Source organism: Crocodylus porosus, unplaced genomic scaffold (assembly GCF_001723895.1).
Source record: "Crocodylus porosus isolate Cpor-Errol unplaced genomic scaffold, CroPor_comp1, whole genome shotgun sequence".
Lineage (NCBI taxonomy): Eukaryota > Metazoa > Chordata > Crocodylia > Crocodylidae > Crocodylus > Crocodylus porosus.
This window is the reverse complement of record NW_017728940.1, coordinates 3,981,219-3,994,421: the sequence shown is the minus strand read 5'-3', so window position 1 is coordinate 3,994,421 and position 13,203 is coordinate 3,981,219. Positions and strand designations below refer to the sequence as shown.

Sequence of the window (13,203 nt, the reverse complement as noted above, 5' to 3'; positions counted from 1 at the left end):
GAGGAAGGATGTGAATATCACTGAACTGTGTGTTTGTGTTTAGGGGTGGGTGTTACTGTGTTTTAGAACTGAGAGGAAGAGGGAGGACATTTGAAATAGTGCCTTTCCTGAAGCAGCTGGCCGGCCTATCAACATACTCCACAGTCAGTCATATTATTTTGAGTTATACTTGGTACAAAGCTACAGTAGTTTACATCACAGTAAAATTTTAGAATACGACTAACAATAGAAAGAGTGCTTATATGATTTAAGCAATAGTTGCTTTAGATAAATTATGGCATAATTATCGTGTAGCTTATCAAATGAATTAATGGGCAATGAAAGCTTGCTTGATTTGGTATTTGTAGTTGCTGTGCACGCTTACATTTTTTTGCTGTCTCTCAAACAGGATCAGTACGGGAATTATGTTATTCAGCATGTACTAGAACACGGGCGGCCAGAAGATAAAAGCAAGATTGTAGCAGAAATTAGAGGCAATGTACTTGTGTTGAGTCAGCATAAATTTGCTAGGTATGTATTTGCTTATTAAAGTCCTTAAAATAGTAATGTTCATTAGCATTGCAGAAGATCTTTTTAAGGGAGGGCTAGCTAAAATTAGTTATTAGTATGGACAGCACTGTTGTTTATAAAAGTGTATTCCTTTGCTTAAAAATCCAGCATGAATTAATGTGGAAATTTGGACCCAGTGAAATGATGGCTGTTTGTAGTAACAGGGAGGATGGCTGATGTTGCCTTACTTCAGGACCCTGTATTTGACCAAGAGTTAGGCAAGAGTAGGCTACAGCTCCCATTTTAAACCTGTCAGCACAACTTCCTGACCTACTTGCTGGGCACTTCTTTGGACAAAAACAGTCCAGAGAATTCCATTAGCACTAAGATGTCTTGCCAGGGACTAAAAGTTGGATATTATCTTCCCTTGCCCCATAATATAGATTGAGAAATCTGCACTAACATATGTGCTTTCCATATGTTAATTAAGACTCACAGACCCCTCTGAGGTATGTAGGATAAAATCGATAACTATTTTGTAAACTAAGAGACTGAAGTGCACACAGGAGTATCTTGACAGATATCCTGGAGATGCACACTATCAGACTGTCATCTCTAACTATTAGAAAACACCAGCTACATTCGAAGAATCCTTATTTTTAGTGTCTTGAAAATGTGTGTGTGTCTGTAAATAAGCTGTACTGAATACATAATATAGTCTGAGGTTTAATTGCACTTAATATGTCCTGTAGTCTTTAATGCTCAGTAACATGCAACACTTGTGCCATTAAGTAAAATGGGTAAAGTATGTTTAGGGACCAAAAAAAATCTTAACACGTCTTTCAGATTCCTTCCTCCTTGCTTTGCCTTTCTCTTTTCTACCATTTTCCCATGAAGAATTAATTATTCACGTGGTTTCCCTTGAGCAGAGTGCCAGTTTTAGCAAATCACTTTGTGGTTGTATGACATGGACAGAACATTTTGATTGACTGGCCAAACCTTTCTGTCTTTCACATATCCTGTTTTAACTTGGAGTCCCAGAGACATGTTAAAACTAGTACACTGGCATCAGGCCACTTCTTTCCTGAGTTGCATTCCTCTGTTCTAACTGTGGACTTCCATTCATGTGCAGAAATAGTACTAAGAAGCAGCTGAAAACAGTTCAGTTTCCTCAGCGATGGCTGTAGTATGAGAACCTTGATACACCTTATAATTAAAGACCGCTTGCTTTCAAGATATAGAGAATGCACCAGGATATCTGTGAATGTGCTAACTTGTGTGCTGGTGTCTACATGATGCAAGGCAGGCAAACCTTATCTGTCTCTGGAAGTAATATAACTTCTTTGAGCAGTGCTATGCTTGGGCTAACAAGCCCTCTTTAGGCATAGAGCCTTGCTAATGCAGTTTTACGGCTTCAGGTACCTGAGCTTGCTTATGCAGAGCAACTCTGGTATCTCTACACAGCACTGACTTGTACTGCATAGACTCACGTATGCAAGTTAATGAGTTCTAAGGTAGTTTGGGTTATCTGTTTGCATTGTGCTGTTAGATAGATCCCAAAGTTCTTCAAACAAGAATCCGATGAATTCCTGAATTTCCATATCGGCATGTCTGTGCTTCTGTAATGGTCTTTCCTGGTAGATACGCCCATTGATCAGAAATCTATTTAGGGATGTCACAGTCATCTGCTTGTTTCATTGCAGCAACGTTGTAGAAAAATGTGTTACTCACGCCTCCCGCACGGAGCGTGCCATGTTGATCGATGAGGTGTGCACTATGAACGATGGCCCTCACAGTGCCTTATACACCATGATGAAAGATCAGTATGCCAACTACGTGGTACAGAAAATGATTGATGTGGCAGAACCAGCTCAGCGGAAGATTGTCATGCACAAGGTAAGTGACTGTATCAGCTGATAGCAATGGGGTTTGGTGCTTGGGACTTTCAAAGTAGGCATTTGAAGTTGTCTACGCAGGTAGATTTAAACCTCCTTAGCAGCCTTTGTATTTATCATGCTGCCAGCACTGAACTACTTGACATCAGGACCTGAAATAAAACTAACATGCATTCATTTATCTGTAGCAGTAGGAATGAGGAGTTTTGCTGAGAAATTGCTTCTGCTAATGATTAATATTTTAATCATCTGTGTATGGCTATGACCCTGGTATCCTCAAAAGTCATGAAAATTTAGATGTAGCCACAATTTAACACCCCCCCCCCCCAACATGCACACACTGTGTGGTTTGTTTTTTTTCCAGACCCAAAACCGGGTGTTAGGCAGGTATCGTTTAAATATTTCAATCTACTAACTCATACTTGTTTTCTAATGAAGACTGCCATTGGCTAATGCTTCATAGCAGGCATACTATTTACTGATGCCAAGAAGGACTGAAAAAATTGGCTTTGCTATTAGATAGGACTGGAAATTGGAGTGCTTTGCAGGTGTTGCAAAATAAAAGGCAGGGGTATAGAAATATTTAAGTGGTGCAGTAATAAACAGAAAAAAATAGCCTGTATTTGGAACAAGATTTCATTTGAGGCTGAAACATCACTTGCCTTAAAGCAATCTCTTCTGGCCTAGTTACCTACTTAGGGCATGGGGATTTATAATAAAAATACTGATGCCATTTTGGCTTTAGCAAAGCTAACTAAACCTCTGAAATGCCTTTTAGTGGTGTGGCAGTGATGACACACTTGCCCTCACTGAGAATACTGTTCGGTTATGAAAATCTTGCTCTGTACTGAGAGGAGCTGAGCTAGACCTGAAGTCCTAACTCAGAGCTGTTTACAGGAATGCTGAGAACAGGTGCCATTTTTGTCCAGGTTTATAACAGCAGTTGTAATAAACTTTCTTGAAAGATCCCATAAAACATTATGTTTGGGAACGTATAGCCTTCATCCTTTTGGATCCATACATCTCAATTTGAAAAGCTACTGTTAGGTAGAAGATGTCTTTTAGACTCATCATCTTATCAATGTCACCAGAAGCCACCAGAGTTCATAGGTAGAAAACTTAAAAGTTAGTTTTGTCACAAGTTAGGCTGATAGGTGTTCAAGCTCAGAAAATATAGAGTGAAGTTACTTGTCAGCATTACTCTTACCTTTTCAGTTTCAGAACCTCATGCGGTAGAACAGTATTTGAGTTGCTGGACTGTATTTGTATTAATGGGTACTGGCAATATTGCAACATTTAAGACTAAAAATTTTTCAATCTTAGCTTCCAGAATCATGAGTCAGGCCTCTCAGATCATATTATAAAAATCATTTGTTTGTTTATTTCTTCTTTTGGCTTTGAGCCCTTCAAGGGAGTAGTTTCAAGATTTTACAACCACTAGGGATAGAAAGCTACTATTAAAAAATAAATGCATCACAGCTAAGATGGCCACAATTTTATGATCCAGTGGGTTGGGGAATTACAAAAAATACCAGTTGCAACTACATTTTGTAATAAAAATACAAGAATTACTGACACTGACTTGTAAATATTAAGCTCTGGGTTTTCAAAGGAGCCAGGAACTCAAATCCTATTGAAGTGCAAGACTCCTTTGACTATCCAAGCATAGATAGGGCATCAAGCAGACGTTGTTTCCGTAAAATTAAAAATATGGAGATGTTGTGTGTGTAGACTGAAGTGTGTGGGCTTTGCTATACAGGCTAGCTAGCTGGTATAGCTTCAGCAGAATAACTGCCATAAAAATAATCTACAAAGAAAGGCCAAACTCCCAATTAATTGCTTCAAAATCTCAGTAATTATTCCGTTATTAAATCACCTTTGTTTCCAGTAGTTTGCCCATATGAATATTGTATAGGGGTGGCCAACCTGCAGCGTAGGTGCCACAAGTGGCATAGGTAGCCTCTGTACAGCATGTGGCAGATTGGGGAGGGGACAGGCAGCACAGTGGCAGATAGGCCAGGGAGCAGAAAACAGAGCAGCGGATCAGGCAGGGAGCACAAGGTAGGAAGCAGTAAGTGGAGCAGCAGTTTGGTCAGAAAGTAAAGGAAGGGGGCAGAAAGTGAAGCAGCAGTTTAGGTAAGGGAAGGGGATCAGAATGGCATTTTTGAAGAGGCGGTGGGGCTAATTTGTGGTATGCCTGCCAAAAAGGTTGGTCCCCACTTGGTATAGCAGAATAATTCTGCAACAAAGCCAGTCAGTTTCTTTTGTGTGTTTAGTGCCTTGTGCTTGCTTCCATTAAGCCTGTTCTTTCCTTTAGATTAGAGTAAGCAGCTAATTAGGTTAAGGACAGAGCTCAAGATACTATCTGTGTAAGTAACCCTGGCTAAATGAGACAGCTTTTAAATCATAATTGTCCTGGATCTTCTTTAAGCACATTCAGAATATTGGCCTTTGCCTGTATGTTATTTTAATGACAGGTGTTCTGCAGACAGGTTTTGACAGAACAGTGTTATAAAAAACCCATAATTTTAACAGAGACAAGTAAAGGGCTAACCTGTAGGTGTCCAGTTTGGCCTACAGGCCAGGTCTGGCCATAGAGCCACTCCATCAGGTGGGTGGGCTACTGGAAATTGGGGGCATGACCAGTGATGAGCATGGCATGCTGCAGAGCATTGCTCTTGGTTTCCCTATGGTCACTTGTCCTGCTGCCACATGGCCCAGGCTAGATCTGGCCTGTGGGGTGCCCCATAGAATATATCGAACCTGTGGCCCTGGGGGTGTTGGACACCCCTGGGCTGAAGCATTAAACCTGGTAAATACAGTTGCTGAGCTTCAACAGTGAAAATTCCTCAATGCATCTGTTGAAGACAACTGGAATAACAAAGGTCTATGCTGCTGGTATGTATCTTTAATTATAACTAAAAATGGCATAGCTTACTTGAAGGTAGAAAACACATAAGATGAGCAGCAGATGCATTCAAAATGCAATGCTTAAGATCCCTCTGGCAAAAGTCATGCATCATTTTATTTCCACAAGGTGAGTGTGACTGCATAACAAACGATGGAAATCCATCTCCAGTCCCCCCAACCGCTTTCATTTATTTCAGTCACTAGCGGAGATGAGATCCAGTTTAATCTAAGGAGCCTAAACTTCACTGCCTGTGCCTCTTCCTATCTCCCCCAATACTTCCAAGTAAATTCAAGGGATAATATGAAGAATGACTTATGAAAAGGAAACTGTATGATGGCTCAGAAACAATTCCATTCTGGTTGTCTTCATCCACAGATGTATATGAGGACAGGCTGAGGAAACTGGTTTTACTTAATCAGGAGAAGAGAAGACTAAAGGGGGATTTAATAGCAGCCTTCAACTACCTGAAGGGTGGTTCCAAAGAGGATGGGGCTAAACTTTTTCTTAGTGCTGGCAGAACAAGGAGCAATGGTCTCAAGTTGCAGCAAGAGAAGTTTAGATTAGACGTTAGGAAAAACTTTCTCACTAGGAGGGTAGTTAAGCACTAGAACAAGCTACCCAGAGAGATTGTGCAGTCTCCATCTTTGGAGGTTTTAAGACCTGGGTGGATAAAGCTGTGGCTGGGATGATCTATTTGGGGATGGTCCTGCTTTGATCAGGGGGTTGGGTTAGATGACCTCCTGAGGTCCTTTCCAACCCTAATTTCCTATGATTCTGAGTCACCGATGCCTCTTCCCTTTATGTATATATCCACATCAAGCAATTGCTTTATCAGGAACTTCCTCTGCAGATGCTCTTATTTTAGAGGAAAAGTTACTTATTTTAGCACAGGTAATTACAGTGGTATAAGAGAACTTTATCCCAAAATAGTGCGAGTCTGGATAGTTATATTGCATCATCTTCTGGCCCCTTTTCCCCATGTAGAAAAGCCGTTGCGGACATTAGGATTACATATAAAATGCTCTTAAGCACAGGGCGCTGCTCACCTAAAAATAAATACCATAGCATGGGGCTGTTTTTAGATTTGCTTGCTAGAATGACTGCTTCAGTCACATTACCTTATCTGTTTTAATTTACATTTCAGCATTAGAATAAGGTTCCTGCATTGTAGTCCATAGAATAGACAATTTGCGTAGCTGAGCACATAATGCTAGCTTTCTTCCTTGTTTCTTTAAAAAATTTTATTTTAAAAAAACCTACTGACAGGGCATTACATGCTTTTCCCTCATAGTAAGTGGGTCTGGATGGGAGGGAACGAGCCATATCCTGGGAAAATGTAGATACTCCTGGATTCTGTCTCATTACTGATATTATTTATTACTGTATCTTCTTGCATAGAGTATGTCCCCAAATAAAACACGTGCCTTGTTTTTGGAAGGCAGAACAGAGGATGAAAAGACTTCTCTAGAGTTGCACCCAACTGTGTGACAGAGCAGATCCTCCAGGAAACGTAGCGTGTACAGCAAGGTGTGGCACTAGGAACTTCCTGGTATGGCTGACTTGCCTTTTGAGGTGCCACATTTCCTGGACACCCTGGCTGCTTGCAGATATTGAAACCTCCCCCAGCGCTTTACTTTAAACCTGGTGCGCACCCACAGCAAGCCCAGCGCCTTCCCAGAAAAGGCATCACATTAGTTGGACCTAGCTTGCCCAACATCTGTCTAGATCTGGCACTTTTAATGGGGCTTTTTTCTGGCTTTTCTGATTGAATCAGCTTTAGATAAAAGTGCCAAAAAAGCCATGCTGTAGTGCCTGATCTATACAGACTCTGCAAAGCTGGGTCAAAGTAATGCTCTGCTGCTTCTGGTAAAGTGTGTTTTTTGTTAGTTTTGTTCTTTAATGCCTGCAAGCAGCCTCTTATGTTTTCAGGAGGACTTACTATTGTCCTTGCAAGGACACTGAGTAGCTCCTGTAAAGTTTTGTTTCCACATCACAAGCCTTGGTGATGCTACCAGTAGCTCACTTGCTGCTTTGAGCACAAGCTATGGTGCGTAACTCAGGGGCGGGCAAAATACGACTCATGGGCCGGATCTGGCCCACCAGACACTTTTCATCCAGCTGCAGGTAGGGATTGGGAAAGGCAGCAGGCCCCAGCACATGGAGCTTCCTTCCTGTGGCACTTGAGCGTGCGGGCTTCGCATGCACGGCATAGAGCACCGGCGACAGAGGCAGCCCAGCCGGGCTGTGTTCCTCGCTCTGATATGCAGTGCTGGCCAGATCTGTGTGCTGCTGGGCACCAGCATCTGTGCCAGACACGAGTGCTCCAGGCATCCCCACCTGCTGCTGCTGTACCATGGGGAGAGTAGGGGGGTCCCCACACCCACCTCCCAGTCTCCCTTGCACCCCACAAGTGCCACACCCTGCCCCCTAAGCCCCCCCACATAAACGCACCCAACAACATACCCTGTCACCCCCCCATGCCACACCCCACCGTATGCAGACACACCCCCTAACCACACCCCTACACAATATACAAGGCTAAGAATTTACTTGCAAGTTATTATGCAATCACCTCTATCTACAGTACACCAACACGAAGCTTGACAAAAATATTTTTTGTAAGAAAATTAAAATGTTATAGTAGGTGTTTGACTTTTATTGTATGAGTTGGCTTTTTTCCCCAGTTTCTAAGATGGCCACCCCCCCCACCCCCGAGTATTTCCTGGGGGGCAAGAGGAGGGACTTCCAGTCCCAAGATGGTGACCAGGGCGTGGGGCAACTAGCAAGGGGCAGGCTCCCCATGCAGCCCTCAAAAGCTCACCAAACCTTGTTAAGTGGCCCTCCACCCAAAATAATTGCCTACCCTGACTTAACAGCCATAGCTATCAGTTAAGGGTTAATGCACCTTCAGTTTGCTCAACAGGCACAAGCCACGGCCCTCGTGGCAGCTATGTGTCATGCACAGCATCTCCAGGACTGCTTCTTTTCCAGTGAGGAAAACAGCTTCCTCTCTTGAAATAAATACCCAAAAGGGGGAAGAGACTGATTTGTTTGGGGGGGAGTTATATACTCTATAGGAAAAAATATAGTAGTATACATGAGGCTGCTGACAGGTGTTCAACCAAAGGCGTGTTGGGATCTAATCCCATGCATGGCAGGGCATGCAATTTTGAGATTGGGGATCAGATCCCAATTGCACTATGCTTGCCAGTGCAAGAGAAGCTCAGAGTCATGATCCCAGGCTCCTCTGGCAACCAGCACAGGTGCCCAACTATAAGGTGATTATCATCTGCCCAGCGGGCAGCTTGAGGTCCTGGCGCCAGCTGTCAGTCAGCTGATCAGGAGCAGCATGAGGACCGTGCTGGGCCTCCAGTGGGCCCTGAGTCAGCGGCGGTGAGGGACCACTGCTGGGGCTGATTCAGGCCCCAGTGTGGTCCCTGTGTTGCTGGCAATCAGGTGATTCGCTGCTGGCAGGAACCACACCAGGGCCCAGTCGAGCACCAGCAAGGACCAGCCTGCCACATGTTCATTTTAAGGTTTAATGGAAACTGGTCACAAAAACTCTTACACGTTGTTTGTGTAATAATTTTGTGGCTGGCTTCATTTTTTGTCATGCCATTAGTTGCCTGAATGTGTGGCTGAGTTGCACTTCAAGATGTAGTTAACTGGCTAATTGTATCTCAGGTGTAAGGTCTGCCTTCTGCTCAGGTGTCCCATTCAGTCTTCAAATTGTGTGACTTGCTAATTTCAGTTTATGACTTAGAACCTGGCTAGGTAGTTTTCCAGAAGCCAAATTTTGGCATTAAAACTAAAAACTGGTTCTAATAAGTATGGAAGACGTGATTGAATTCAGAGTAATTGTGGTGTTTACAGCAGCGGGCATGGTAATGTCTCAAGGGTTTACTGGTCTTGTGCAGCGTTGTAGTGGTGGCAAAGGGAACGTGTCGTTAAAGCAACACAGAAATGTCTCAGGACTTATATGTACGTGGTTCTGGCTTCTAAACGTTTTTCCATAACTGTTTTGTCTGACCTTTTCTAGATCCGGCCCCACATTGCCACCCTGCGCAAGTACACCTACGGCAAACACATTTTGGCCAAGCTGGAGAAATACTACATGAAAAATGGGGTTGATTTAGGGCCAATTTGTGGACCACCAAATGGTATCATTTGAAACAATGAATTTCAAAGAAACTCACTGGCCATCAGGCATTTACAACCAGCAACCAACAATATTCCAATATACAGTTAGAAAAAATTTTATGGTTGCTAAACTGCTAAAAAAACAAAAAAAGAAACAAAAAAAAGCCTTTGTAAATTTCTTTAATTTTATTATGCATAACATGTACTAATTATTTTTTTTAATTAACTAATTGCCCTGCTGTTTTACTGGTGTATAGAATACTTGTACATAGGTACCAAATGTACATGGGAGGCCACATTTTTGTTCACTGTTGTATCTATATTCCAAATGTGGAAACTTTCAGGGTGGTTGGTTTGAAGAAAAAAAAAAAACGTTTTTAATTCATCTGCCTTGCAGGCAACTTTTTTGCAAATACCTGTTTTTTCTCCTTTTAGTCAGAACTCAGCAAAAAGTATGAATTTTAGTTAAATGGCACAGAATCTGCATTTAACACTGTTTATAAAGAATCAACTTGCTAAAGCTTCAGTTTAAAAAAAATTAAGTTTTTTTGAAACTTTTTAATTGCTTTTTTGTTTTGTTTTTGAGTATAACATGCTAAAGAAGGTAGCTTAGCAGTCAGTTTTGGAAGATGTTCACACCCAGAAAGTTTTTAAAGCGAGAGGGCGGGTGTATTTGTTTACTGCCTACTCAGTTTGTTCTGTTAACATTGAAAGACAAAATTTGATTATTTAGCATGAGGAAAAAAAATCCAACTCAGCTTTGGTCTTGCTTCTATAAATATATAGTGTATACTTGGTGTAGACTTTACATATATAAAAATTTGTAGTATTTTCTTGTTTTGATGTCTAATCTGTATCTATAATGTACCCTAGTAGTGGAACATACTTTTGATTGTACAATTGTACATTTGTAAACCTCTGTAATGTAAATGTGGAGAAGTTTGAATCAACATAAACCCGTTTTTGGTAAGAAAAAATTAGCAAAACCTGTGCATTTCAGTGTATATTCACACCTTTTATGGTCGTAGCATATAGTGTTGTATATTGTAAATTGTAATTTCAACCAGAAGTAAATTTTTTCTTTTGAAGGAAATGTTCTCTTTATACAGCCTAGTTAATGTTTAAAAAAATGCTTGGTTTTATTTGTCACCTAGTCAAACAGTAGCGATCCTTTCTAAATGTTATACAAAATGATTCAGTTCAAAATAGTGTTTTTTTGAATCTTAAAAAAGTAATGTTTTGCTTCTTTTGTGACAGTAAAAAAAAGTGCAAAAGTACAGAAACCCCTAGTTTTCCTTACAATCAGAGTCCCTTTTCACCTTGTAAAGTGTGAATCACCTTCCCTTTTTGTACAGAAGATGAACTGTATTTTGCATTTTGTCTACTTGTAAGTGAATGTAACATACTGTCAATTTTCCTTGTTTGAATATAGAATTGTAACACTACACGGTGTACATTTACAGAGCCTTGTGTATATTTCCAATGAACTTTTTTGCAAGCACACTTGTAACCATATGTGTATAATTAACAAACCTGTGTATGCTTATGCCTGGGCGACTATTTTTTGTAACTCTTGTGTAGATTGTCTCTAAACAACGTGTGATCTTTATTTTGAAAAATACAGAACTTTGGAATCTGGGTTTGTGCTTTATTTGAACACTTTCAATATAGTACCACCAGGACAAACTTGCTGTTGCCTCATTCTTTCTGGCTTAAGAATCTCTCACAGAATGACCTTTGAAGTGTAACGAGGATGATCGAACATTGACCCAAACTGAGTTTTAAACATTTTTAGAATGAACAGCGTTCAGGATTTTGCAGCGTGATTAAAAAGTAGTTCCTGTTTCCATGTGCAATTAATCTTGTGATTTTATAATTTTAGAAAGAACCCAAGAAGACCTGCAAGCTTTTACACGTTTTGATTTCACGCACAGCATTAGTCTCATTAAAAAAATCCAAAAAATTTAAAGTTAAGCATACATGTAAGTGTTTACTGGGATTCAGATGACTCTCCGTATAATTGTATTGCGTTATTGCCAAATTCTATGTTCCATTTAAAGTTTTATTTTCGGGTGTCAGATTAATTCTTTGTATCCCACCACCTTTCCTGACACCAACACTCCTGTGAACTGCCAGTGTTTTAACAGAGTGTTTTGACGTATTGTGAAATTTATCTCTAATAGTAAGCTCTCCAATGCCTTTCTCTTCCAGTTTTAAGTTACAATTCATGCATGCAGAAAGTACTGATGTGTGACAACTGTGCTAAATAATGGGTGGAAGCTCATAAGAAGTATATAATAATGCTTATGTATTATCTCTTAGCGAAATTTCACAGCTTTTCATATCGCTTTAGTGTTTATTGCAGCATAATTGTACCTGGCATTGGATATAATCGCTTCCATTCAAGTATATGGAAAGACTTTTCTGATAAAGCCTCTTGGCACACTCCTCTGAGTTGGAACAGTTGTCTATGTGGACAATCCTCACTGTTGGTGAACAGACAGCATAGCATACATCTGGTTAACCCTAGTCCCCGTCCTTATGCTCCTCACCAAGGGCATGAAGCACGGTGCATTTTTTTTCCTCTTCAGTTCCACTTAACTACCTGGGCTCAAAACAGAAGACTCTCCTGTTGGCCTCTGATTTTTTTTTCAGACTGCAGATTTTTCAAGGTTCTAAGTTTGGTTCCTTTCTTTTGTATCAGAGGTTTTTTTTGTTTTCTTTCTTTATGCCTGACCTCTGCTCGCCTCCCCTTTCTTTTTTGTGCCTGAGCTATGACATGCTGGCATGTCAGGCACCTTTCTTTCTTGCTTCTTTTCTTTACCTTTCAATTCCTCCTTTCCCTGAAGAGAAGAAAAAGTTCTCTACTCCTCCCCAGTCCTTGGAAGGCAAATTTTTCCATCTGCATCCCTGCCCTTTTGCACATTCCCGGAAAATGCTCCAGATGCAGATCCTTTATCTTAGGAGCAAGAAAGGGCTTTGAGACCATGCTGAAATTTCATCTTCTGGGTAAAGTCCAGGGGACCTGCCTCCAGTTCTGGGATTCTCCTTGGTCCTGGGCATCTTGAAAACTGACTCCTAGAGAAGGTGCTCCATCTTTTTGGCTCCAAAGAAGTCTGTAGTGGGCAGTGGTGTAAGGCCTGTTCAAAGAGGAGGTACTTATGGATAAGTCTTTTTTTCATCACCACTTGATTTTCAATCTGTGAATACCGTTGAAGGTCTAGCACTGTCAGTTTGCCAGGTTGGTATTGCCAGTTCGTTTGCTTTCTCTCTTTCTTATGTCACAGTTACTGGGTTCAGCCAGAACTGGCTTTGCAAACTTATTTGTTGACTCCCACCAGGCTAAGAACATAAATGCTGTTATTTAAAGAACTTGGAAAAAAATAACTTAATGCTAAGTTGGAATTTCTGTATTGTTGCAGTAACATCAAGGAGAAGCAGTCATAAAAAGCACTATGTTCTTTTTAGTTCCAGCAGTGACAAGAGTGCAAGCCAGTATGCCAGGAGTGTCAGATTTCAATCACAAAACAATATCCTTTTTTATACTCTTTTATGCCTCTTACTTACGATAGGCCCAGAAGCTTCTTAAGTCTTTCAACATCCATCAATTAAAAGCTACCACAAGCCTGGAGCTCAAACATTGTTACGTCTAAAACTTTTTTTAGATTAGATATTTTTTCTCCTTTGTGCAGACATCCCATAACAAGCCTGAACTCTTAGTGCTTTAAAACCTTTGCCCCATTTTGCTGCTTGTACCTCATTAAAGCT

At 40.9% G+C, this 13,203-nt stretch overlaps 1 protein-coding gene across 6 annotated transcripts in view; it reads left to right on the top strand.

Moving 5' to 3' along the window:
* The window catches only part of PUM1 (pumilio RNA binding family member 1), a 131,641-nt gene extending 120,567 nt beyond the window's left edge, over window positions 1-11,074 (top strand). For all 6 annotated transcript variants that reach the window (XM_019548019.1, XM_019548024.1, XM_019548023.1 and 3 more), the window contains exons 20-22: window positions 389-510; window positions 2,193-2,385; window positions 9,335-11,074. In XM_019548019.1, coding sequence (XP_019403564.1) covers window positions 389-510; window positions 2,193-2,385; window positions 9,335-9,466 — 447 coding nt within the window. In that variant the 3' untranslated portion in view covers window positions 9,467-11,074. The remainder of the gene's footprint in view (window positions 1-388; window positions 511-2,192; window positions 2,386-9,334) is intronic.
* The last annotated feature ends 2,129 nt before the right edge of the window (window positions 11,075-13,203 follow it).